The 26,674-nt window shown below is 37.6% G+C and overlaps 1 protein-coding gene across 9 annotated transcripts in view; it reads right to left on the bottom strand.

Annotated features, from left to right (window-relative positions):
* Positions 1-26,674, bottom strand: part of PHTF2 (putative homeodomain transcription factor 2) — a 160,824-nt gene that overhangs the window by 30,092 nt on the left and 104,058 nt on the right. For 5 of the 9 annotated variants that reach the window (XR_013829764.1, XR_013829765.1, XR_013829766.1 and 2 more), the window contains 6 exons: positions 24,586-24,741; positions 23,223-23,318; positions 20,850-20,975; positions 17,397-20,171; positions 12,453-13,224; positions 10,036-10,096 (listed from right to left, as the gene is read on the bottom strand). Coding sequence is in view for 1 of the 9 variants with exons in the window: in XM_079931556.1 (XP_079787682.1) it covers positions 20,151-20,171; positions 20,850-20,975; positions 23,223-23,318; positions 24,586-24,741 (399 nt within the window). In the remaining 8 variants the exon portion in view is untranslated. Of the gene's footprint in view, positions 1-10,035; positions 10,097-11,491; positions 13,225-17,336; positions 20,172-20,849; positions 20,976-23,222; positions 23,319-24,585; positions 24,742-26,674 lie in introns of those variants that run through there. The other 4 variants (XR_013829768.1, XR_013829769.1, XR_013829771.1 and 1 more) reach the window with 4 other exon arrangements.

Below are 26,674 nucleotides of genomic sequence, written 5' to 3'. Positions count from 1 at the left end.
AAATAAATAAAAAAAATAAAAACTGCTCAAATTTTTAAAATTCAAGCAATCCAGAGAAAAAAAGAAATGTGATTTTTCATATTAGCAAAGGAGCTCAGCAAACCGTAGCCTGTAAACCTGCAAAACCCATGCCAAATGAGACAGGGGCTCCCCACCAAAATGACAAATGCAGGGTAGACTAAAGCATGGAAAGAAGGCATCCCAGGAATAAGCAAATTCAACTCCTTCCCTTGACGGAAAGGTCGGGGGCATCTGCTGGCTGGCCCATGCCCCGATCTGCTCATGACTTCTCTCCCATCGTTGACCCGCACTGGCGAGCAGCACGAGGGCTGCCGTGTGGTCAGACCTGAAGCACACAGGCTCTCCACACAGGAAGCCTCCCCTCAGGGACGCTCTGGCTCCTCAGGCTCCTGATGGTGGAAGTTTCCAGAGTTTATCAAAGGCTGCGAAGGCGGAAGGGGGAGAATCCAACAGCAAGCTCTCTAGTTTTTCATGAACCAAGCCCATCAACTGAGAAGCAGAGAAGCCAATTCCTACAGGAAGGTTCAAGTACAGAAAAGAAAACTAGGGCTTCCCTGCCCCAACTTCCCCAGAACAAAATTCTGTTCTGTATTCAAGGGCCTCCACTGGGCAGCTCCACACTACTCTTCTCATCTTACTCCAAAGGATTCTCTTCCTGAGTAAATATTACTGGAATCTCCCAGATACTTATCCCCATTGTCCCCTCTCCCCTGAAGTGCCTTTGTCCTGCCCATTTCCACCTATCAAAATCTTACTTACCCTTGAAAACCCAGTTCAAAACACTGCTCCCCATGAATTCATCCCTGATTACCCCGACAGGAAGCAGTGACTCTCCTTTGAAATTCAAAGAGAACCACGAGTAAAACATCTGCTTTAGCCATCAAATGAAGAATAAGTATGACAAGAGGCACCATTCTTAAATACTGAAGAAAACTTCCTGAAGAGTAGGAGCTGTTGTTGTGTTAATATCCCTTCCTCAGTACCAGGCGGAGAAGGGGCTTCACGATGAACAAATGAATGAACAAACAAACAAAAGAAAGAAAAATCAAACCTCGTGTTCCCATCTCCTCAGCTCAAGAGACAATCAACCCCTTCAAATAAGATAACTCTCCTTTTAATGACAGTTTTAACCCAGGTGCAGCTAGACAATATACTGATGGACTAGAGATGATCATCAAAAATGTGAAGCATGTTTGTCCTCAATATTAAGTACAACTAATTTTATTACTTCTGTTTTTTCCCTTCCTTTTCAATAATGAAATAAACCCCAGTCCCAGCAAATGGCAAATCTCTATTCTTAAAGTACATTTAGATTTTACTAATTTACTTTGCTTATGCATAATTCAAAGGGGGATTTTATTTCAGTGCTTTATTTGTGGCTTCTAGTTATTATTCCTTCTGGAAAAGGCCCTTCACATATATTAGGTCTGAAGTTCCACTAAAGGTTTTTGGGGTCTGTGTTTTTAACTTCATTTTCTTAAGGCTGTAAAGTGGAAGAATGAGTTTGGGTGATTGTTTCATGGTGGTGTTCAATTTCTAGAACCCTATGAACCCTAGAGAGGACTGGTGGGAGGATGAGGGATGAAATGCTGAATACCAGAATATGGGCCTATGGTTTCTTGGAAAAGGTCTTGTTCAGGCCAAAGTCTCTAATGGCAGAGGAAATGGCCTTATTCAGAGTCCAACAGGCACCTTCTCTTAAAAGCCAGGAACTATATTCCTCAGTGCCTGAGTAAGCATGGTTTAAAAAAAAAAGAAGGAAAGAAATCCATCTTACACCAGCACTCTGATATAGGGCACTCTCTATACTGTGGGGAAACTGCAAAAAAATCTCAGAGACTTAAGAGATAAGCACTGAAACCTCCTGGCAGGGCAGGCAAGAGAGCTGCCCTGTCCATCTCAACTTCCCAGGCTGCCCCCATCAAGTGGGGTGTAATCAGTGTGCTGTCAGAGTTTCCTGCACCTCTGTGGGAGCAGAGATAACCCATAAGATGCTTAGATAAAAGCTGATTTTAAAAATAGTACCTAGGGCTTCCCTGGTGGCGCAGTGGTTGAGAGTCTGCCTGCCGATGCAGGGGACGCGGGTTCGTGCCCCAGTCTGGGAGGATCCCACGTGCCGCGGAGCGGCTGGGCCCGTGAGCCATGGCCGCGGAGCCTGTGCGTCCGGAGCCTGTACTCCGCAACGGGAGATGCCACAACAGTGAGAGGCCTGCGTACCACCAAAAAAAAAAAGTACCTAATTGCATGCCTGGGGCATTGGGAAGGGTTTACAGACAGAGGGGACAAGGGAAAAAAGGCAGATGGTCAGACTTACTATCTACCAGTAGGATGGCTCCTCGAGAAGAGCTTTCTAAGCCACTCCGGGTGTCCTTCTAGGCTGCCTTACCCAGAAGCACCCTCCTGGCCACCACTATGCTTAGGCCCTTATCTCTGGAATTCCCAAGCTGAGTACAGACCTGCCCTTGACAGAGATCAGGGAGTCAGACTTCTTAGTGGCAGACAGCAGGAAGTCGTGGAGACCAAGGAGAGCTTTAATGAGAATCTGTGGGAAGGTGGAAAACAGGCGCAAAGAATGGGCAGGAACAAAGGGAGGCTACACAGTGAGAGCACAGCCAGACTCTGGTCCCAGAACCGTCTGACCGAACACTGCCATGGAACGCCAGACGGTATGTTTCCCCAGGCTCACCTCTACTACTGAGGCCACTGTAGAAAGCTCTACCTCTCCCCGAGCCTGTTTGCCTGTTATACTCCTAAGGAATATGTCATAACTGCCTGGGGTCAACTGATTAATATTAGCCAAAATCTGAAGCTCTTCTGTGACTGGTTCAGAAAAAAAAAAAAAAAAAGAGCAGGGGTATCTGGTATTATCCCAAGGATTTGTTAGGAACAAGTGCTCAAGATGGTAGGAATGACAAAATGGCATTTCTGTTTACAAATCCTGTGAATACTATAAGATCCAGCCAGTCCTCCTGGTGATGCCTGTCTTGGTGTGCCTGATGACTGAGCCTTTATCTTATTTAATCAATTCAAGAAATATAAACTAGCTCCATTTCATTAGTGCTTAAAATGCCATTATGATTAGGGCATTCAGCGGTGAATGGCTGTATCTGTGTTGTATAACGTGGAACATCTATTTTAATTGTGATTAATTCTCTCAAACTAATGTCTTTAAGTATTAACGGGAGCAAGGAGACACAAAGGATGTAAAAAAGAACTCAACAAACATAGAAGTATATACCATCTTTAACTGATTTCAAGACTCACTTTTTCAGATTTAACATCTCTCAATCAATGGCAGTGCTCTTTCTTTCTTAGTGATTACACAGAATAATGATATATTTTACAATAGACAGCATCTTAGATTCAATAAAACACTGAACAAGCTACTTTTTCAGATGAAATTACTGGTTTATGATATGGGAAAAAATAGAATGTAGCCATTTCCTTATCCTAGCATCTGCATGTGGAAAATAAGATTATGCATAGCGTCTATGAAGTAATGAAAATTACAAAGGTTATGCTTTCTTTGCTCCAGTCCACTGTGGCCCACGTTACATTTAGTTTCTGGTAAAACCAGATGCTCAAAAGCTTCCGTTATCTCTAACATGATTTACCCTATTAGAGAAACACACTGATTTGGTGACCATGACTTTGTCAAGGATCGTCTTGGAATTTCTTAGGTATTGAGAGCCATAAAGGTGTCTTTTGCTATGTTAATGAGATGACAATTTTTTTACAAAAATAATTTTTAAAAAATTACATCTATGCTGAATTAGCTCCTAGCTCTGTGCTAGGAATAGTGGATGAAGACCAAACATACATTAGCAGAGAAAAGTAAAATATCAAAATTAACCTCGTTACAGAAGAATATACAAAAAAGTGAGGACCTAACTTCCATCACAGGATCAGTAGAGTCAGTAGGGTTGCTTTTTCTTTTCTTTCTCCTTATTAAAACAAACGAACAAAGAAACCAAAAAAACATGATACGTTCTGAACACTATGGATGACGGTCTGACCTATTAATAGCACTTCCTATGAGTAACATGCCTAAGCCTTCCAAGGTGATAAAAGTCATCCCTGGAATCCAAAAGATGGATGCCAAGCTGTTTCCAGCTTGTGTGTTGTAGCTGAAGCATGATAAAGACAATTTATAGCTGGTTCAGAGATGAGCAACAAATGGTTCTTGGTTTTATTAACAGGTTCGATGGGAAACTTAAAGAATGGGGTTTTGAGTCTGATAGAAATGGCTGGAAGGGGACTGAATTTATTTTGTGAACATGATTTAGCATATAATTATAACGAGAGTTGTCATTTATTAAGCAATTTCTATTGCCAACATTTCACCCCCATCTTATTTCTGGTAACCTGTCTAATAAACTATCCACACTTCTATATAAGAAAATTGTCTCAGAGCGGGTAAGTTCTGCCCCAAGATCTCACCTCTGCTGGGTAAGAGCCAGGACTCACATCAGGCCTATTACCTCCAAGACCCATTCACGGTCGTCTTAACCTGGGCCTTATGCTACTGGTTGATGGTCAGGATTCTCTGCAGGCTTCTAATTGTGACTTTGTTCTTGAACAAGTGGACTGTGAGTCAGATTGGGTCTGAGATTTGAGTGCTACTACACTGCACTCTTCATCAACGGGACTCTGTGTGCTGGACAGACCCTTCCCAAACCTGAACCTGAGCTTAAAGGCACTTGGAAGAGATGAGCCAGTGATCCTGCCGGCACGCAGTGAGCGTAGACTAGGTAAATCCTTGAGGAGAGGGCTTGGGAGTGAAGGGTCTTCTTTCATGGCAGTGTGCCTATGGCTCTCCCTCCCCACTTAAAGGGATATGCTCCCTCTCCCACCCCGGCCCTTACTCTCAGAAGTCGGGGAAAATTTCTCTTCTTTTTGATGCAGTCTGAAACCTTGAGAACTGGAGACCTGAACTTAAGCTCTAGAGTCCCCTCTGGATTTGTCCTAAGAGGCCTTATGGGGCTTGTGCAGATAGGTCTCCTGCAGCCCTAATGGCACAGCAAAGGATCCTGAGGTGGGTACACATGCCAGACCACACTGGGACCTGTCCTGCAGAGTCAAGGCAGAATCAGAGTGCCCAGATCGGGGTTCAAGCCAGTTTTCTGAGTGTCAGTCAGTTTCATTAAGTAGTTATATCTTGCTTAAACATAATTTGGTATATTCCAAGAACTTTCACAATTCAGCATAGATGTAATTTTTTAAAAATTATTTTTGTAAAAAAATTGTCATCTCATTAACATAGCAAAAGACACCCTTATGGCTCTCAATACCTAAGAAATTCCAAGGGTTTAAGAGTTCTGTGCTAGGAATAGTGGACGAAGACCAAGCATACATTTCTTATCATAAATCACAGCATCACACTACCTAAAATAAGTTTTACAAAGGCATGTTTTTTAACTGTTGGAGGACCTGATATTGACGGACTCAATGTGAAGATGTCCTTAGAAATAACAATGCATGACAGAGAAAAGGCAGTCAATGAGAAGAGCAGTCAGCGCCACCAGGTGAGAAACTGAATATACAAACAGACAATTACCAAACTGTGTATAAAAACAGAACTCTGACCCACAACTTACAGCAACCTGCCCAGGAAACCAACCCCCTTATTATACAATAATCAGCCCATGAAGCCAGCGTGCTATAAGTCAGCCTTGCAGGAGACTGGATTGCTATTGCTATCTCTAATAATAATCCAAGAAGCCAAACAGTAACTTCTATGATAACTGGCTCAAAATGACAAGGACTTGACTAATAACTGACAGCTTCTCTAATTTTTATCCCCACTTCCAATTTAGGAACAGTCAGAGAAACCCGAATATGTACACCATAAAATACCTTGCTTTTAGGCTTCTAGTTAGCCCACCTATGGCTTCCTCATGCAAACAGCTTCCAATCAGGGCATACCTGAAGCCTTCCCTTTTTTCCACTATAAGCTTTCCCACTTTCCTACTTGTCTTTGAGTCTCTGCTAAAATGCAAGTGACAGTGGCTGACCCCCTTGATATATCAAGATCTGAATAAATAGCCTTTGCTTGTTCTTAAAAAAAAATTATTTTTATTGTGAAAGGGGCATGTGCTCATTGCAGAAAACTTGAACAGTAGAGAAGAGCAGAGAAAAGAAAATTAATATCACATGTTTTCACCTCCAGAGACAACCTCTGCTAGCTTTCTGGAGTATTTCTTTCCAGCAACCCACCCATTTAAATGCATACAAGTGAATGCCAGATTCCTGTCTCTAACTGAACTGTGAGCCTTAGCTGGATCTATGGAAGACCAAGGATCTTATATTTAATTCCAAATGCAAATTTCTTTGCTTGAATATTCTAGAATATAATAACCACCTGGCATGTTGCCTTTTCATTTTGATAGTACCAATCTAGATACAACATGTAGGTGATAAGCTACATTCCGAAATATGACTAAAATGACACTATAGATCTTATTTTTATGAGTAAACAAATTCAGACTTTACATTTTTGTTCAGTTCTTCTAGGCTGAAAAACACAGGAATGAGATTCCGAAGTGGATTAGTAGAGACAGCTTGTTATTAAAGGCTGCCACTTCCGAGAAAACAGAGTATGTCTTGCATACTAAGCATTTCTGGCACTGTGAATAAATCCTTCACCTACGTGTTCACTCTAGTTCACACTCCCAAAGAGCCTGGAGGTGATTACTCAACTAAACATTAAATTTGATGAGGACTCTGTATTAAGAGATCATCCTCTTTGATTTTTTATTGATTTGTAGACTTTTAATACCAATTCTGATTCTACACATCTGTTACACATCAGAGTTAAAGAAAAGATTCAGGTAGAAAAGATTTACAATTTAAAGGAAGCATGAATGTGTTGGCAGGAATGAAAATCACTGAGTGGGAGTGCTCTGGGTGCAGCTGACTCTATTCTTGACATAACAAAAGTTGGTAAAAGGCCTCAGAGCAAAGATGAAATCTAAACCATGGAGATGAAATACCTGAAAAGCAATAGGAAAAGAAACTGTTGCTAAGAGAATTGGGGGACTCAGAAGAAAATGTCAAATTCCCAACAATGCTGTAATAGCCACATGATTGTATTTCTTTTTAAATCATAAACACATAATAGGCATAGTTTGCTTCACTTCATGACACTTTAAGGGTGCAGGCTGCAGTCTGCCCAGCACCCTTCCAGTCACCAAGCTGCCTCCGTCTCATTCCATGTGGTTCTGATGGGACTGCCAATACCAATTTATCCTCCACTCCCTGCCAAAGGAGTGGGCACATAACCAGTCTGGCTAACCGAGGTTCTTCATAGCCGTAAGGTCATTGGTTCAAAGGATGGGCATATGGCCCAAGTCAAGTCAATGAAAGAGTCTCCAAAGGATTGGTCTGTGGATGCTGGGAGAGAGTGCATCTTTGTTTCTATCTCTGGGCTCATGAGCTCCAAGGTCCACATGAGCTTAGAGCTTCTGGTGGCAACTGTGTGGCTGAATGGAGAACAAAGCAAACAGAGGTAAGCAGAAGGGAATGGGCAGAAAATGGGAAGGAATAGGAAGAGGGAAGAGAACTAGAGTGAAACCACAATGGCAGTTTGAACACTTGGATCCAACTGTGTCACAGCCAGCTTGGCTTCCCAATTATATGCGTCAATAAATGCTCCTTTGAGCTTAAGCCAGTTTGATGTAGGTTTCTGTTACTTGCAGACAAAGAAAGACCTAGAAACACTTCTGACTCACACTTTGTAATTGTGGAGAAACAAAGTCCCAGAGAGGTGTTGCCAAGATTAGACAGTAAGGTGAGGGAAGGTCCTGGTTCTCTAGTGTGTGCCAATGAACTAACCAGCACCCTGAAAATAACCACAGAATCACAAAACTATAGATTCCTTTTCTACACGCCAGACATGCAATCTGCTGGCCTCCACATGGAGCATCGTGAACAGTATTAGCCTTTGTCATAGCACTGTAATTTCTGGACTCCAAAAGAACCCTGGACTCCGAAAATGGCTTCCTTTTAAGTCTACCATAGTGTTTTAATTTTCCCCTCTAGTTTCTTTTTCCTCCTTAAGGAAAAAAAAAAGATGGAATTTATTTTTAGTACTATCTCAAAAATCCTAAGTCCAGGAGGGATAACTGGGCCTTACAAATATCAAGACAGAAGCTGAAAAATGAGGACTCTACATTACTCTGTGTCTCTTGGGAGCCATGTGGCTTAACTTTTGCTTGATTGTTCTTCTCCTTCCTTCTTCTATCTGCTTATGGGTCTTCTCATCCTTGTAACCGTGCCCTCCCCAGCACCAGGGTTACCCAACTTCTAAGTTCAAGCAACCCACAGTAAAAGCTTCAGTACATTTAGATCAATTGTTCTCAGATTTTTTGGTCTCAGAATCACTTTACACTCTTAAAAATTACTGAGGAACCCAAAGACCTTTTGTTTGCATGAGTTATATCTATCAATATTTACCATGTTCAAAATTAAAACAGAAAAATTTTAAACACTTATTTAATTCATTTAAAGATAATGATAATAAATGTTAACCTAAAAATTTTTATTAAAACCATATTTTCCATAGGAAAAGGCGTAGAATTGTTTTAAATTTCTGCAAGTCTCTTTAATTTCTGGCTTCTGGAAAATGGATGAGATTTCTGCTTCCAAATGAGATGGGAGTAACAGGAATCAGATTTACCATCCTGCTTGAAACATCTAAGAAACTAGATAAAATATATAATGGTAGATTAGACATGGGAAAAGAAAGGATTAGTAAACTTGAAGATATCACAATTAAAACCATACAAAATGAAACACAGAGAGACAAAAAGCTGAAAAAAAAGTGAACAGAATATCACTGATACTTGGGAAAGCTTTGAGAAGACTAATATACATGTATTTGGAGTTCCTAAAGCAGATGAGGGAGAGAAAATAATTTTTTAAGAAATAATGGCCAAGATTTTAACAAATCCAAATTTGATGAAATTAATAAACCCATTGAAACAAGAGTCTTAATGAGTTCCAAGCACAGGAAACACAAACAAAGCCACACCAAGTCACTTCATAATCAAATTGCTTAAAACCAGTTGTCCAAAAACAAAGGCAAAATAAAGACTTTTTCAGACATACAAAAGCTGAAAGAATTTATCACTAGCAGATCTACATTAAAATAAAGAGGGGATAAAGAGGGTCATTTCATAATATAAAGGGATCAATTTATCAAAAGTTCATAACAAAACATGCATAAACATGTATGTACCTAATAAGAGGACTTCAAAATAAATGAAGCAAAAACTGATACTAATGAAAAGAGAAACAGCTAAATAACAATTATATTTGGAGATTTCAATACCCCTTCCTCAATAACTGATAGAAAAAGTAGAAAGAGAATTCGTAAGTACACAGAAAACTTGAACAACGCTATCAACTAATTTGACCTGATTGATATTTATCATACACTCCACCAAATAATAGCAGAATACACATTCTTTTCAAGTGTACATGGATTATTTAAAGGTGACATCACTGGGTGGAATCTGAAACCATACCTTATAAGGTCCATATTATGCTTTGATGGATCTCTTACCCATACATGAAAGATCCATCACCTCGCACACCCCTGAAAGAGTCTTGCAATCCCCAGAATGCCCTGAAGCACACTTTGACAACTACAGATTTAGATTATTCAATTTTTTAAAAGAGTTAAATTATCAACTGAGCTGTAGGCAACTCTTGTGGCCTAGGTGACCATAAAGAATCTGTTACAAAGTGAGGAAGGCAATCCTCATGCTGATTTAAAGGTTAGATTTGGTGGGTAGTTTGGATTAGTTCAACTTCTGCAACAAATTGCTATGCTTTCCTCTTTAAATATCCTCTTGAAATGAAGTACCTAAAAGACTTGCTGTATCTGTGCACCACAGATGAGCACTCGGGAGCAGAGAGGGGCTAAACGTCACTGACACCACTCAGCTGACATATTCTGTCTGAACATATTGTCAATCTTTAAGTCCTTGAGGCAGGAACAGTATTACTTACATGTGCTGTCAGCATGTAACAAGGATCAACAGGCTCTCCGGGTACGAGAAGCGCCAAGAAACTAATAAATTAAAAAAGAGAAGACATTGGTACGTTATTTAGGGCACAAAATCTTAAGTTGTCAACATAGCAGACACATTTGTTCTAGCCTCTGCAATCATGTACCCACTAACAATGTCTTCATCACTGTCTAAATGTTTTTGATAACGTAGACCAATGTTTTAATAATGACAATACTGGCTCCCTAAGAGTAACTGGTGACAGGGGGCAGAGCTAAAAAATCCTCTTCTCCTCAGAATCTCTGGGTGTGGGACAAATATGTCAGTTTTTTAAAAAGTGTCCAGGTCATTCTAACAGGCAGCCAGGGTTGAGCCCATCATGAAGATATCACACTCTTAGTAAACCTTACGGTCTTCCTCTGCTGCTCCCTCTTTATTCACCCCTCAGGGAGAATGTATGTTCAAAGACCTATATTACATATTTGGGAACATATAAAAATTGTAAGACAGACTTTGTTTCGAAGAGCTCTTATAATTTATAATAAACACAAAGATGTTACGTTCTATTATGGCGGCAGAATTAAGCTGGTTTACATTATGTGCCTACCTAACCTTTTAATAAGATGCTTAAAGAGGATAGAAAAAGTAAGTTACAAACAGAAGGTCAAACCAAATAATGCACAAAGAGTCAAATACAGAGGTTCTGTCGCTCTCTGGCAACATGGCATTCAGGGTTCAGTACCATGTAGGGACTGGAGCATGGAGGGAAAAAGGAAATGGAAATCAATCAAGGATCCCATCTCACAATCCTGGGATTCACCTATTTAGAATGAGACAAGCCCATAGAAAATAAGAAAGGAGTTGCCACCATGAGCTACATTTTAGGTATGGTGGAAGATCACTGGAAGAAGAAATTTCTGTTCCCAGAGTTTTAAAATAAGGGCTTACTAATGAGATGTGATCTGATTAACGCCTTGGGCAGAGAGTAAAATGGCTAAATCAAGATAAACTGATTTCAAAAAATTAGTAAAACCTAAAACTGAAGAGGGTCTTGTCTTAATACCAAGGCTCTGTTGAAAAGTGTGACTGCTTAATCCCACAACACCAAAACAAACGAAAGGTCACTTGGGAGCAGTGAAAAGACTAACTTGCTAAACAGAAGGGCCACAGTAAGAAACAAAAGGGTTCCAAATTACCTGCCCCATGAAAAACAGGTTCCCTTAAATTAGAACAACAGAGGAAAACAGACTTCTGTTAGAATAGTGGAGCAGCTAAATTTCTCCATAAGAAAACCTTTTTAATTTCCTTTTAGAAACTAGATGCATGTAAATTAAGTATTTATATTAGGAAATTACAACCACAGTCTACTCTCTGAGAATAAAAGGAGTCTTAATTCTACTGCTCATTAGCAGTAAAGAAAGAAAATGTAAAGAAAAAAAGTCTCTGAATGGTAAAGTTCAATGGGAACAAATCAAGTTATTTTAATTGTCCCATCTTTATTCAGATAGAGAGTAAATGGCTACTACAGGTCAACTAGGAAATCAGCCTAAAAGCAAAGAAACAAACCTAGGTTCCTGATACTCAGAGCAGGGCCCTCCTTCTATGCCACATCTCCTGCATATTCAACTGAGATGAAAAATATTCCATTGGAGATGAGAAAATATGATTTTCAGGATCACCCACTAAATGACAATGTACTCTACACAGTATCATTCTACACGGATATAAGGAGGACCCAATGCATCAACTAAACCAGTCCCTGTTTCCAAGCAGGTGAACCCCCAGCTGCCTGAAGCGTCTCTAGAGTTAGGGTAGCCACAGTTTCTACTAACATTCTGTGTTGAATAAGATGCTTGATGCTTTTCGTTTCATACTTTTTGTGTGTGTGACTAGCCAAAATCTCACAATACAATTCAAGTTACTATCTGCTGCTTTAAATTCTGATGTTGATGAAGAACAGCTGATTAGGGCCTTCACTGTAAGCTGTCACATGCTCAAAGACAAATGTGAGCCTTCCATTTTCTTCATTTCCATATTGAGTAATCCAAATGCTTTCTCCCAAAGCCTGATTTTTCATCCCTTTAACAATTTAGATTTCTTTCTTTAGACAGCTTCAGTTTCTCTGGTTCATTTTCCAGCTGGATAATTTCTTTAATTTACTGAGATCACGCTGAATCCTTGCCTATTATCCAAGAGGGATGCTAATAAAAATAATAATGCTAATATTTAACAGTTGTGAGATGACTACATACCATGTACGAAACTAAGCACTTTCCCTAAGTGGCAGGATTATTTGGGATGTTTGCTGCTGGAAGAGACTCAGAAGAATGAGTGATGTCTTTCCCTCCCCTATTCCAAGAAGACAGCCACACAATTCTATTTTGAGCTTGAGTCCCTCCCCTCCATGGGTATCATTACCTTTGGAGCTTCTGGGCTGAAAACAGAAGTTCTCAAGGTCCACAAGGCAACTCCTCAGCCAGGCTTTGGCTTGGAAATCTGGTGGAAAATGAGAGGGTGAGGGTTGCTGGGAGAGGGGCACATCCCCCAGACAGGCTGCAGATGTGCAATGGACCACACCTGTGAGGCATCTGTGGAAGGAGATGGGCACTAATATCCGAGGCCTTGAAGCAGAGGTGAGGATCTTGAAGCTGAGCCTGGGGTCAGCGGGGGGAGGACCTCTGTGGGGAGCATCTCTGAGCTGGCTGGAGCATCCACGCCCAACAGACACAGGAAGCGTTGGCCAGGGAGAAGAATCAGGATGGAGGGATAGCTACCACCAGAGAAAAAGGACCAGGCCGCTTCCATCTTTTCCAGGTAGTAGCTGAATCCCCTGGATTTTGTGTCAATCTAGGGAGGCGAGGCTCCTCCAAATATAACATATTGAATTCTTGATAGTCTTCTGAGTAGGTGCTCAATGCCAGATTTAGTTTGATTGAGGACAAATAAATTGATGTTTTGCTGCATAGGAGGGTAGTGGACCAGGTCCCTGCCCATCACACAGATGTTCTCTAATTTTATACTCACAGGAACCATTTTCGGCTCCAGCAGCAGCTCTCCACCTCATTTTACAGATGAGGCTTAGGGAGGTTAAGTAACTTGCCCAAGGCCATACACATGCTGCAAAGAATCCCAGCTCTGCCTGATTCCAGAACCCATGATCCTTATCATACTACAGATGATTTGGGCTACTCTGTAATTAAAAAAAAAAAAAGACAGATTTAACTTTGCAAATAATTATAAATTAACTACATCATCCAAACATGGAGAAAGAAACCAAAGTCAACTTAATTTTATATATTCTTAGATATAAAATTGTGCTGTGTCAGTTTTTTTTAATGACATAAAAATTCTAGCATAGATTTAACATGGACTAAAATTTTAAGTTAAAAAACTTAATTCTCAGCCTGGAGCTGTTCACTAAGTATCCAAGTGAAGAATGTGGTACCTTAGTTTAGTATTCACCAAGCAACTATGACATGCCAGAACTGTACTGGGCAGTCCTAATCTCTGAGGATAAAATTCAAATTCCTTGGCTTCACAAAGTCATCTGCTAGCATCATCTTCATCCCTTGCCTAAAAACATCATCTTCTCCAGCTATACTAAACTGCTTGCATGTGACACTTACACTGGCAACTCCATTACAGCACATACCCTCCAGAAGCTAAAAGTTTTTTGCATGACTAACACCTCCTAGCCTCTAGGTTTAATGAAAAGAGGGACTATATTTTAATTTCTATATCCCTAGTACCTAGCTTGGTGCCTAGCACGTAATATTCAAATACTATTCATAGAATGGATGAAAGAAAAACTGAATAAAATTGCAATTTTAAAAGTACTTGGTCTGTTTCCCATATTTGCAAGACTAACCTCTGACCCTAATGTCTTTCCCCAAATGGTAGATTCATATTATGAGAATCTTTCAGCACCACTAATTAGACCCAGTAAATTCTGGCTGAGAGCAAGAGAAAGGGGATAAATAGAAGGCAGGAAAGCTGCCAGCTCAAAGTCTGCATTTCCAGGCAAAAACAAGTAAATGCATTTGCAAAACTGGGTGTATATCCCAAGGGATGCAAATTGGTCATAGGCTTTGGCAACAAGCCTATTTTGCTTTAAAGCACACCTCTTAGTACAAGGTTAGGAAAACCAGAAATTCCCATATATAAATAATTGATCAAAACTTGTAAGAGAATTTGACAAAAACATCCCCAAACTCTTAGAAACCAGTTAAGTGGACTATTAAATAACTACAAAAAGTAAATGATTACATTTAGCACAAGAGTCAGATTTAACTTTAAAAAACAAAAAAGAAAAGCAAGCCACTAATTTTAATTTCAGATCATTGTTGAAAACACAGAATTGAATATTATAAAAAGGAGGGAACAAGCAAAACTTTTAGTCCTGAGATTGCTAACTATTTTGTAGACACAGGAGGCATAAATATGTTGGAAGGGTAGATAGCATAGATAGCCAAGTACTATACTTAGACAGGAGTAGAAAGATACAGGGAGAGAGCCAATTAGGGAAGAAAAATGTCTTAAGATTAAACAGCCAGCCAAATGTATGAGGCTTGTCCAGGCTGAAAGTCATCCTTTGGTTACTGCAGCTGATGAGTTTATCATAGGGATAAATGGGGACATCTGAACTCACAATTCAGGACACAAGATGAAGCTACCACAGTCTGAGACCAGCTCTAATGATCCAACAGCACAGCTGGCCAAGCTATCATTCAGTCTCTCTGCCTCTTGACAGTTTGGGGCAGTTTCTGCTTGTTTCTTCTCCCTTCTCCACTATGACTACTTTCTCTCTGCTTTAGGGCTTTGTTAATTCATGGTTTCTTTTGGGCCTCTGCTTTTCTAGCAACTCTTCCTGCTTACACTCTGTCCTGACTCAAACTTGCAGTAACAGAGATTCTGGCTGGGTCAGCAACTCACTGTCAAGGATGCAAAGCCTCTATGGGGCAAAGCTCTTGTGCCAGCTGGTTTCATGAATTCCTCAAGGCCTATAAAATGGCTGGCTGCTTGAGGGCCAGGCATCAATTACTGACCCATTCAGCTGTGGCTGAGAAAGAAAAGTGAAATAATCCAACCAAACTTGACCGACTTCCTGCTTTGTTCAGACGAGGGCTGAGGGTGTAGCAAGCCCTCACAGAGCCATCTAGTATACAGTGGTCCCAACCAATCTACAACTATTAAATGTCATACTCTAGATTCAAGCACCTCTCATTGAAATATAAATGGTTTATATCATAAAATTGGAAAAGGAAAGACTGAAGATGATGACGGGGGAAAACTGAGGAGATATTCTATAGGAGGGCAAGGACAGAATCCTGAGCACTGATGGAGAGCTGGCCTCAGAGAGCAACATCGCTTTCACAGAACTGAAGAAGGGAGAAAGAATTCATGCGTGTTGGTTTTTATCTCTTTGGTAAAGTCAGAGGAATAAAACGCCGATAGTTACAGGATGAGACGGATTAGGAGCTTGAGGATAATAAAGGAGCTTTGGAAGAACCACTGTAGGGAACATACAAGTGGACAAAAGATTGATTAAAGAAAAAACATTGCCAAATATAGGACTCAGAAGTTCCAGTAATATCTTGATAAGCACTATTTGCAGAAAGTCAAGTCAGATGTTCTCCAGCAACTCAAAGTTGAGCAGTCATCTTAAGGTTAAGGGTTGAGACCACGTAAAAGACAAAAAGTCTCTAGGATGTTACCAGTGAGGGAATCTACCATATAAATGAGACAGAGATCTAATAATGAAAAGATATGAATGGAACATGCACCTGATAATTCAGCAAAGTCATTCATAATTGGATATAATATGTAGGCAAACAAAGGAATGAGAACACTTCCCTTCCACATTTTAGCATGCCTGCTTATGAAGAAAAGAAATTAAACGTCAACTCCTTGTAAAAGAATTCTTCAAGTATCATAATTTATATGAAGCATGATTCTTAGTTATATCTCATATTTGGCAGGGATGCTTATGATATCTTATGTAATATGAATGCTTTAGCTTGCAAATTTTTGTTAATTGTCCTAGGCCATTATTTATTTAGAAGGGGAAGAGAACCAATCTTTCTTCACACCCAATACATGTCAGTTCCAGTGCTAGGTGCTTTACATATGTTATCTTATTAATCTTCCTAATAGTCCTGTAAAATAGGTATAACTGTAAGTTACAGCTGAGAAAACCAAAGTTCACAGAGGTTAAGTAATTTGCCCAAAAATGTAAAACAAGTTTGACTCCTAAGCATGTGTTCTTTCCAAGAGGTTACACTGCAGAGAGCTGAATAGGGAGCTGTCAAATGAATTCTGACTTTCTCCTATTGCCAAAAGCTTAGTAGTTTATATATGACCTTACTACAAATATGGACTGATTTATAAATCTTTGTCCTCTCCAGAATATTTTTCTACGTTTAATTATTTTGATCCGTCAAGAGGTACAGAGGTGCTATTACAGAACACACCTTTGAAGGGAATAAAGGAGTGTGGGTTCTAGTTGTGGAACCTTAGGCAAGCTTTTTAACCTCTTTTGTGGCCTCAGTTTTTTTTTTTTTTTTTTTTTTTTTTTTTTTGCGGTATGCAGGCCTCTCACTGTTGTGGCCTCTCCCGTTGCGGAGCACAGGCTCTGGATGTGCAGGCTCAGCGGCCATGGCTCACAGGCCTAGCCGCTCCGCAGCATGTGGGATCCTCCCGGACTGGGGCACGAACCCGCGTCCCCTGCATCGGCAGGCAGACTCTCAACCACTGCGCCACCAGGGAAGCCCTGCCTCAGTTTTTTTACCTAGTAAAATGAGGACTTTGGACTAGGTGGTGTCTGGGTTGTATTTGACTCAAGTCGTCATTCATTCTTTCATTCATTCAGTAAACAGACTGAGATTAGGCACTATTTTATGTGCTGGGAAAACACTGGTGAATGTAGTTACATTCTCATGGAATTTACACTCTCTAAAATTCCTGATCTTAAGACAGTAATTCTCAAGGTGGTGAGGAATCATAGGTGGAACAAATTTTCAAAGTCACTTAAGGAATACTTTTTTGAAAGTATACCTATACCACATCCTAGATTCACAGCCTACTCCCCACAAAGCACCGTGGGGAGCCAGTGCTATTGATAAGCATTTGTGGTATCTTTCTTAAAGGCTTGGTAGAAAAAAGGTTGAGAATTAGTGTTCTAAGTGATACAGCAAATTAAAGAGATGCAAGTCATATTGCTCTGTTTGTAAGGGAGACTCATGAAGAGAGCCAATTCTAAGCTTAAAGTAAGTTGGAAAGTGCACTTGAATTAATAGTCCTTGATTAATTTAAGTCCTATGAACACTTGTACCAATCACATAACAGAAATATTAGAATGCTTACCTATGTTATTATTGGCCATAATCTCCCGCGCTGAATTCACGTGCAAAATCACTTGATTAAAAACACCACTATCCTTCTGGCAATTAATTTTAATATCCCAGGCTACAGCCAGTTTTCTGTTTCTAAATACAAACAAACAAGCAAACAAACATTAATGATGTCATAGCATTTTGGTGATGAAAAGCCTGCGCACATATTCTTCTTTCATGTTCTGAGAATCAACAAAAACTGAAATGTTGGAAAGGTTTTTAAAATGTTTTCCCACTCCTCTCAAATCTAACAGTTATACCTAAAGTTTATGCTACAGTAAATATAAAATTACCATAGAAATGTGCATGACTTGAAAATTAGAAAAAAAAGAAAACACTTCTAGTTTAATACTGTCAGTCATAGAATGTTTTATTTTAAACTTGCTGTTCAAACTTTCAAATACGACATGTGTGGCAAAGAAACAACAGTTAACACACAACATCTGCCACAATTCTATCTTCGAACTGCCTTTTCTATATTATGTGATATGTTACAATTTCTTTCAATTTCTTACATTCATTGTATTCTTAAAGGCAGCAATGTCAATTTTTCTGCTTTGAAAACAGTTCCATTAATGTTCTGAAATTACTTAAAATGACAACTTTTTCCTTTCAGTATTCTACTGCTGCCCACATTAGTGACATAATTCAACATATTAATACATTGTTGAGAGGTACACTGTACTCAATAAATCAACTCCCAACTCTAAGTTAAAATGAACTTCAATCAAAAACAAGCATCTTCCTAAATCAGTTTACTCAGCTACTTTTCTCAAAAATATTTCCATTCTGAAATAAGTTTTTCTGTGAGATACAATAGTTTCATTTTTATTCCTAACAGAACTCATGCTGTACTTTTTTTTTCAAAATATATTCGATATATTCTGTGCAAAATGTTAAGTCCTGTATAGGTATGTACCTTATTTTGAAAAAGTTTATAAAATATAATTCCTAGAAATAACCTCAACATTAGACAATAGAGGAAGAAGAAACATATCAGAAAAAGCCTAATTTTTCACAGGAGAAAATAAGTATGTTCTTAAAGCTCCAGTAATACATTCCTTGAAAAAACTCAGAATGCACTTTGGTCATTATTAAACATATTAGAACACAGGCAAATAAAATAAAATACTTTTGTTGTTTTCTACAGAAAGAAAATATGGCTGAATTGAGGCTGATCAAAAGGAATGGTGAGAGCAAAGTGATATTACGATATGGCTCTGTTCTCTACACATTCCTGATCTTAAGATGATTTGGGGATTAGAACTGCACCAATCAAATAAATAATTTACAATTAATTATTTTAAATTCCCAAAAACATGGTAAAAAATGTGAGGATATTCAACATGATACACCTTGCACCAAGAAAATTCTAGACTGTCTCAAATAAATTCTTTGTTTTAGAAACTAGATACCCAGTTTTAAAAAAAAAAGTTTGCTAAAACATTTCATGTTTCACGTAACTCCTAAAATTTCTTGATTGTACAAACATAACAACTTAAAATCAAGGCCCAATGTAAGATACCATCATATTCGCCCTATTTACCTAACATGCCAACAGGATAAGTTCTCATTTGGAAACTTGGCAAATTATTTAGGGGGGAGGGGGTTAACTTTCTAGGTTAAAAGCATCTAAAATAGCCCTTATATAATTGGGGGTTGAGGGGGTAGATGTACCAGACTAAGTTTAGAAGGTAGAATTTGCAAGCTATAGCTATTTTTCCTGAAAATTCAGATACAGTTTTACAACTAACAATCAGAAGAATATTTAATTGGTTCTTAACCTTATTCTTAAGTTGTTCATTTGAGTGTGGTATGAATAGCATACACTATAGTGTACCATAGGGAGAAAATTATTTTACTTGAGTAAACATAATGTACTTTAGTAATATCAATAGGCACTTCACTTGTGAGATGAGCATATACCTCACTCAAAAGGATACCATATCATGCCCTAGTACACTATAACATATCCCATATAAAGATACGCATTAAAAGTAACAATTTTAAAAAGTGCACATTTTGAGCATGCACAGTTGGAGCTGTGCAAACAGCCCAGTGTTTCAAATAAATACAATTATTACTAGTTAATTTTTATCAAAATATCTTACAGTATGGTAACCATTTACAATTATTGCTCTATTAAGAGTTTTATCATCAAAGAGCACTTGTTGACCTGTTGTGTAATACCATATATATTAATACTGAAGGGTGCTTAAACTGCAGCTTAATCAATTTAGATCCTGGCATTGTTCTGAAATAATTCAAAAGAAACCCTGACTGGATCTTGATTTACTGAAGAAAATGCTTTATGTGTTTAGCTGAGTCCAATGCTAGGTTATAAAGTTAAAGAAGTTTTCCTCAAGTAAGGCAAGTCACGGCATTGACGGAGAAACAGTGCTTAGCAATGGCTTCTCTTCTCACGATTTGTTATTTTGTCATTATTTACGAGCAATTACCAGGATCTCAAGTATCTGGATATCAGTTTTATCACCCTTTCAACAAGTAAGTACATCAAAGCTAAAAATAAAATATAAAGACTAAAATAAATGTAAAAAACAGTGAACAAGTGAAATAAATATAAGAATTGCACAGGACAGTCTGATGTAAACACTTCAATTTCCCAGCTGAGACTCCTGAAGCAAAGAGTCAGTGACTGCTTTCAGGCAGCTTAGTTGGTACTCTTATTCTGGAAAAGAGGCTACATCTTCTTTTCTCTGAATTGTCATGATTTAATCTTCCAAAGCTAGTGAAAAAATAATAGAAATAGTGACCATTAGAGCCAGTTTTGATACTACAACTTATTAAATTATATCACATAATACTGTTTTTATCTAAATTTCATTCATAAACAAGTGTAGGTTCTACTATTTTAAATTCTTTTATCCTTTTATTTTCAAGAAGAATTCACCTTAAACAAATAAAAACGTGGAAATCAGATTGCTCTTGCTTTTTTTTACTAGGAGGTGGCAATATACATATACTACTTGTTAATATGAATATACTACACCTTACTCACTAGCAGCTTTGCACATGTTGGAGGATGTATGCATTGCTATATAGATAAATAATATAACTTATGGCCAAAACCAGAAATAGGGCTCTTTTTTTTCTTTTTTATCACCTAAATTAGATTCAGATTATAGATGAGTAAAAATAAATACTTCAACTTATCCTATACAAGAGTCCCATTTGTAATGAATACTGTTCCAAATTAGGAGTTCCATCCGTATTATAAACCAAGAATATTTATCATTCTTTGAAATTAAATGTGAAATTACTTAATTAATATTTAATATTATACAATAAAATCAAAATGACTCCCTTACTGTACATGTGAGATCTCAACAGTGCTGAGGTAAAATAAATGTCACAAAAATATAATAAGGCACTAAGAAATTTTAAAATACCTGCAGGCTCTTACCTTTAAATTAAATCCAAGTAAGTCACTGATAACACCAGAAACAGCTGACAGGATGACAACCTGGGTGATGTTATAAAGCAGTGGATTCATTGTAAGCCCGTATAATCTAAAGGGACTGTCCAATTCCTAGCAAAAGAGGAAAAAACCATGAGCCCAGATTCATTAAGAATTATCAGTTAAATTAATTCAGGACAATATGCAAAGAGAATTTTTAGAAACACTGTTTCAAAAAAAAGTTACAAAATTATGATAGCTTTAGAAAGAATAAACTTGGTTGAACTTGAAATAAGTAAATATACTTTTAGGTTTTCTTAGGAGAAAATGACTTTCATTTAAAAGAACTCTGGGCTTCCCTGGTGGCGCAGTGGTTGGGGGTCTGCCTGCCGATGCAGGGGACGCGGGTTCGTGCCCCGGTCCGGGAGGATCCCGCGTGCTGAGGAGCGGCTGGGCCCGTGGGCCATGGCCGCTGGGCCTGCGCGTCTGGAGCCTGTGCTCCGTGGCGGGAGAGGCCACAGCAGTGAGAGGGCCGCGTACCGCAAAAAAAAAAAAAAAAAAAAAAAGAACTCTGTAACCTAAATTTGTAACTCCAATTTCTATCCCAAATGAATGACTAATAAAGTATCGATCTAGTAGGTACAAGGTTAAAGAATATTTTTTATTGTAAGAATAGAAACTGAAAGAGAACAATATCTTTTCGCAGAAGATTTAGAAATTTAGTTAGCCAAATTTTCAGCCAATATTAATACATATAGTAAAAACTCCCCCTTGAGACAATTTTCAAATACATGGATTCATTAATTAATTGACTGATTCAAACATTTAAAGTTCTATATGTGCCAGGCACTGTGCTAGACTCTGAGAAGTTAAGATTCAGTCCCCATGCTGAAGGACTTTGCAGTCTAATAGACATGCAAATAAATAATTCAACTACGAGAGTCCCACAAAAGAGATATGCATAAAAGGCAGAGGGCCATACAGGAAGGTGCTCCTGAAACTTAGTGCATGGGGGGAAAGCTGGTATTCCCTAAGACACATGAGAATATGGCACCTTTGAATTACTACAGGTTGTGCATGGGAAGACGTACCTTACGTACTACTTAGGTAAAGGTCATCCTTTGGGCAAACTGTGCCTAAAGACTGGCACTAAAGGAATTTAATTGGGGGAGTAGTATATCAGATGTGCGTGTGAGAAATACGGATTAGAGAGCAACGAGACCAGAAGGAGGAACGCCCTAAGAGCTCGGTATACTGAAAGCTCAAGTGAGATATGATGAGGGTCTGACTTAGAGCAGTACTGAGAGGGAAGAGGGGACGAACTGGAAGATTTTCAGAGGTTGAGCCAATGGGCCCGAGAATTTCTTGGCTGTGAAAAGTGAGAGAGAAGGCGCAACCTATATATTAAGTCCCAGGTTCTGACTAGAAGACTGTTGTGCTTTGTATTTTAGTTACTTTTATATTTCTTTCTACTTTGCAATTGAAGCTACTCACAAGTGTCATCTTTATAGCCTTCTCCCATCTAGCATAGTGCCTACACTATCAAGATATTCAATATTTACTTATCAAAAAACCCACCCACCTCTTCTGAACTCTTTCAATGCCTTATACTGTGATGTGCAATCTATACCCTCTTAATGCATTTTAAGACTGAAGAACTGACTGAAGAATTAACCATAGCATTGAGACACAACTAATTTCATACCATTCTATGAACACTTAAAAACAACTTTAAGAATTACATTCAATTTGTTACAGAAACTGAGATTTAAAAAAATATTTTCCTTTTAAGAAGAAAAAGCATTACTACATGGCAAAGCAGTGATAAAGATACTTTATTAAATTACCTCCAAAGTTATTATTATGAGATCAGATATACTGAAATTATATTCTTTTTGATTGTTACCAAAATGCTTTGAAAATTTAAATATTTATTGGTGATACCTATTTATTATAATGATTATGTATAACTACTTTTTAAACCAACTCAGGCAAAGCAAGCAGAAGACGGCTCTGAGAAATACAAAATGAAAAAAATTTGCAAATTAACATCAAATCTTCTTTTTCAAAATCTATCTTAAGTTCTAGGATGCAAAACATTTCCAAAGATGCCAACCTCTACAATACTCTAAACATTATTAAAAGTCTTAAAATTTCAAAAGTGAATAAAATTTCAAAATGCACTGATCTGGATTACTTGGATTAATTTTTCAATGAGAAATAAAATGTATATTGCATGAATGTGCTCAAAAATAATTTGGAAAACAATTTTGATAACCATGAAAACCAAACACCAAGTAGGATCTACAAACAAAAAACTAAGATATAATGTTAGAGCAGCATTTTCTACATCATGTCCATTTTCAATTTCGTTTTTACCTTTAGCAGTTTAGTAGCCAGTTTTAAAACATTATTCACTAGTGTCAGTTCCTCCTTTTTGTTAGGTTTCTTCTCCATTTTCAAGTAGAGGTTTATCTTTTATTAAAAAGAATAAATAATTAAATATACTTAAAATTATAACAAATACTTTGTTTTTAAAAGGTATTTAGAGATATCTGCTAAAATAGTAGTAGTAGTTCTCTGGCTATTATTGAGATTATAGGTGATATTAATATTCTTCTTCAGACTTAACCGTATATTCCAAATTTCCTACAGTGAACATATTATTTTATAATAAGAAAATAATAACTGTTATTTAAACTTTTCAAACGTAACTAAAAGCTGAAAGAAGGAAAACTGGATGTCATTATTTAAAATGCAAAACACCTTAGTCACAGGGTCAAATCAACCCTGAGAATAAATAATAACTGGAGTAAGTAAATCAATTGGTTTGTCTGCTACTTTCCCCTTTCCCTCTAATTGACTTGGTCTGACATGACTACCAATTTTTAAAAATCAAACTATCCCTGACAAAATTACTCAACAAGTTCACTAGAAATAAGTTTGTTTAAATAATTCCTATGAAATGATAAGGAAAACGTTTAAACAAATTCATTCAAAATAAAGTTAAGCATCAAAATTACTATCCTTTATACTTTCTATTGAATGAAAGTTTATGCTTATTCAAATACAGCTCTGCTACACTGCAAAGCAAACATACCCCACTAATGGTTTAAAATCCATCATTTCTACAAATGCTACTTCCTTCTTATCAAATGAATATGCGACATAAAAACAGTAGATTAGACTTGAAGTCTGCATCAAGGCAGAAACACTGAAGAAAGGCTTGTGCCCTATCAAATTTCAAGTTTTGCTCTATAACACAAATGGTCTTAATCTAATAACATAGGTTCCTGAAAATTTTAAAGTAAATATGGGACTTCCCTGGTGGTGCAGTGGATAAGAATCTGCCTGCTAATGCTGGGGACATTGGTTCGATCCCTGGTCCGGGAAGATCCCACATGCCACGGAGCAACTAAGCCTGTGTGCCACGACTGCTGAGGCTGTGCTCTAGAGCCCGCGAGCCACAACCACTGAGCCCACGTGCCACAGCTACTGAAGCCCGTGCGCCTAGAGCCTGTGTTCCGCAACAAGAGAAGCCACCGCAATGAGAAGCCCGCGCACCACAACAAAGAGTAGCCCCCGCTCACTGCAACTAGAGAAAGCCCGTGTGCAGCAACGAAGACTCAATGCAGCCAAAAATAAATAATTAATTATAAAAAATTGAAGTAAATGTAAACATTTTAGTTTAATATGTAGACTATAGACATTAATTTAAAACATAATAAACATGCATTCTCACCTGTTCAGTAAGTAATATTGAGGTATTGCTATATTTTTTACTTGTTTCTGATCCAAGGGTAACAAATCTTAGGAGAAAAAGTGTTAACGAGATGCACCAGATTACCAGTTCCCAATTGTAGTGACAATCAAGGAAGATCTCATGTACATGAAGCAACTGAAAGTGTATGAAAAAGGCAACATGAAGAAACAATATGATTCAAACAATTTCTTTTTAAAAGAAAATAACATTTTACTTCATACAGATAGATCATGGATATAGAATTACATTTTTAAAACATTCCACATTTATTAGGAAATATTTCAAGCACATAAAAGGTATAATGTAATCAAAACCCATCTAGTTACTTCTGTCAAATCTTAATATTTTGCAATATTCTTTCAGATTTTTGAAAAATAGAAGATTAAAGATTCAGTTGAAGCCCCTTTAAACTTTTCCTTTCATCATTCCCCTTCTTCCCCACCCCTCTGTAAGGGTAATGAATTTTGCATTTACCTTTTCCATGCAGTTTTTATAGTTTAGCTACATATTTATCCTTAAACTATGTTATTTTATATATATTTTAGAATTTATATAAATGCTATCACATTGCCCATATCATTCTTCAATTTGCTTTTTATTCTACTGGATTTTTGTTTTCAAAGATTATCCATTTTTCCATGATACATTAAGCTCAAATTCATTCATTCTAACTCCTACAAAGGTACTACAGTAAAACAATCAACCACAGTGGATTGGCCTACTCTACCAATTAACATTTATTGTGTTGTCAATTTCCTTATTATAAACAATACTGCAATAAATATTCTCTTATGCATCTCGTCTCCTTGTGCACATATATAAGACTTTCTCGAGGAGTTAATAGCTAGGAGTAAAACTGCTGAGTCCTTGGATATTCACACATTCAACTTTAGTAGATATTACAAACTTGTCTCTGAAAACAGCTGTGCCAATTTATACTCTCAGCAGTGTATCAGTCTTCCCTTTGCCCTCATATTTGTCCACACTTGGTATTTTTCAACTTCTTAACACCAATCTGCCAATCTGATGAGTATAAACTGTTCTCTTACTGTTTTAATTTTACTTTTCCTGATTACTTAGGGAGAATGAATGTTTCATATGCTTATTAGTTACTATGCTTCCTCTCCTGTAAGTTATCTTTTTATATTCTGTATCTAATTTTTTTCTATTACGTTGTCTGTTTTTTTAATTGATTTGTAGACGTTATATATTCTGAATAACAAAGCTATTTAAATCATGTTATTTTGTCAGTATCTCTTCCCAGACTCTCTTTTGTTGTTTATGGTGCCTTTTGTAGTACTTACAATTTTTAGGGAAGGGCAGGACAGAAGAATATATGAGAGACTGCAGGTATCAGGCAAAAGTCTAAAATATTTACTGTCTGGCCCTTTACAGAGGAAGTTTGCTGATATTTGGCTTATAGGAACAAAATTGATTCTTTTATGTTGATGTTATATCCATTTTTGTTGATCTTGACCTTCTAAAAAATGTATATTTTTAATAATTTGTCCTTAAAGTTACCTGAATATTCTACACAATCATATAGTCTACAATGCTTTCTTTTCCAATCTTTATACAATTTCTTTTTCCTATCTTCACTGGTTAGTACCCTCCATTAAAATGCTGTCTAGAAGTTATAGACAGGGTACCCGTCTCATTCCTGATTTTAAAGTAAATATCTCCAAGATAATAAATATCATATGTATAATGTTTGCTCCAGTTTTTGAAAGATATCCTTTTATCTAACTAAGAACAGTACTTTCCAGTCATTGTATGAATCTCCACTGAAATTTGCCAATTTGTTTTCTGTAAATATGTAGATGATCAGATGATTTCTCCTTCTTTAATCAATTAAAGGAGTTCAAACTAGATAAATGGCTTTTCTAAAGTTGAAAATCTTTGCATCCCAGGGATAGACTGTCTTGGTCATGGCATATTTAGTTATTAAATTGCTAGCTTCATCTTCCTAGTATCTCTGAATCTAAGTTAGCTCACTGCTTCCTATTTTCATACTATCTGTCTGGTATTGGTAACAAGGTTATACTAAGTATATAAAATGAGTTGGGGG

This window comes from Stenella coeruleoalba (genome assembly GCF_951394435.1).
Source record: "Stenella coeruleoalba genome assembly, chromosome: 9".
NCBI lineage: Eukaryota > Metazoa > Chordata > Mammalia > Artiodactyla > Delphinidae > Stenella > Stenella coeruleoalba.
The sequence above is the reverse complement of the archived record's forward strand: the minus strand, read 5'-3'. Positions and strand labels throughout refer to the sequence as shown.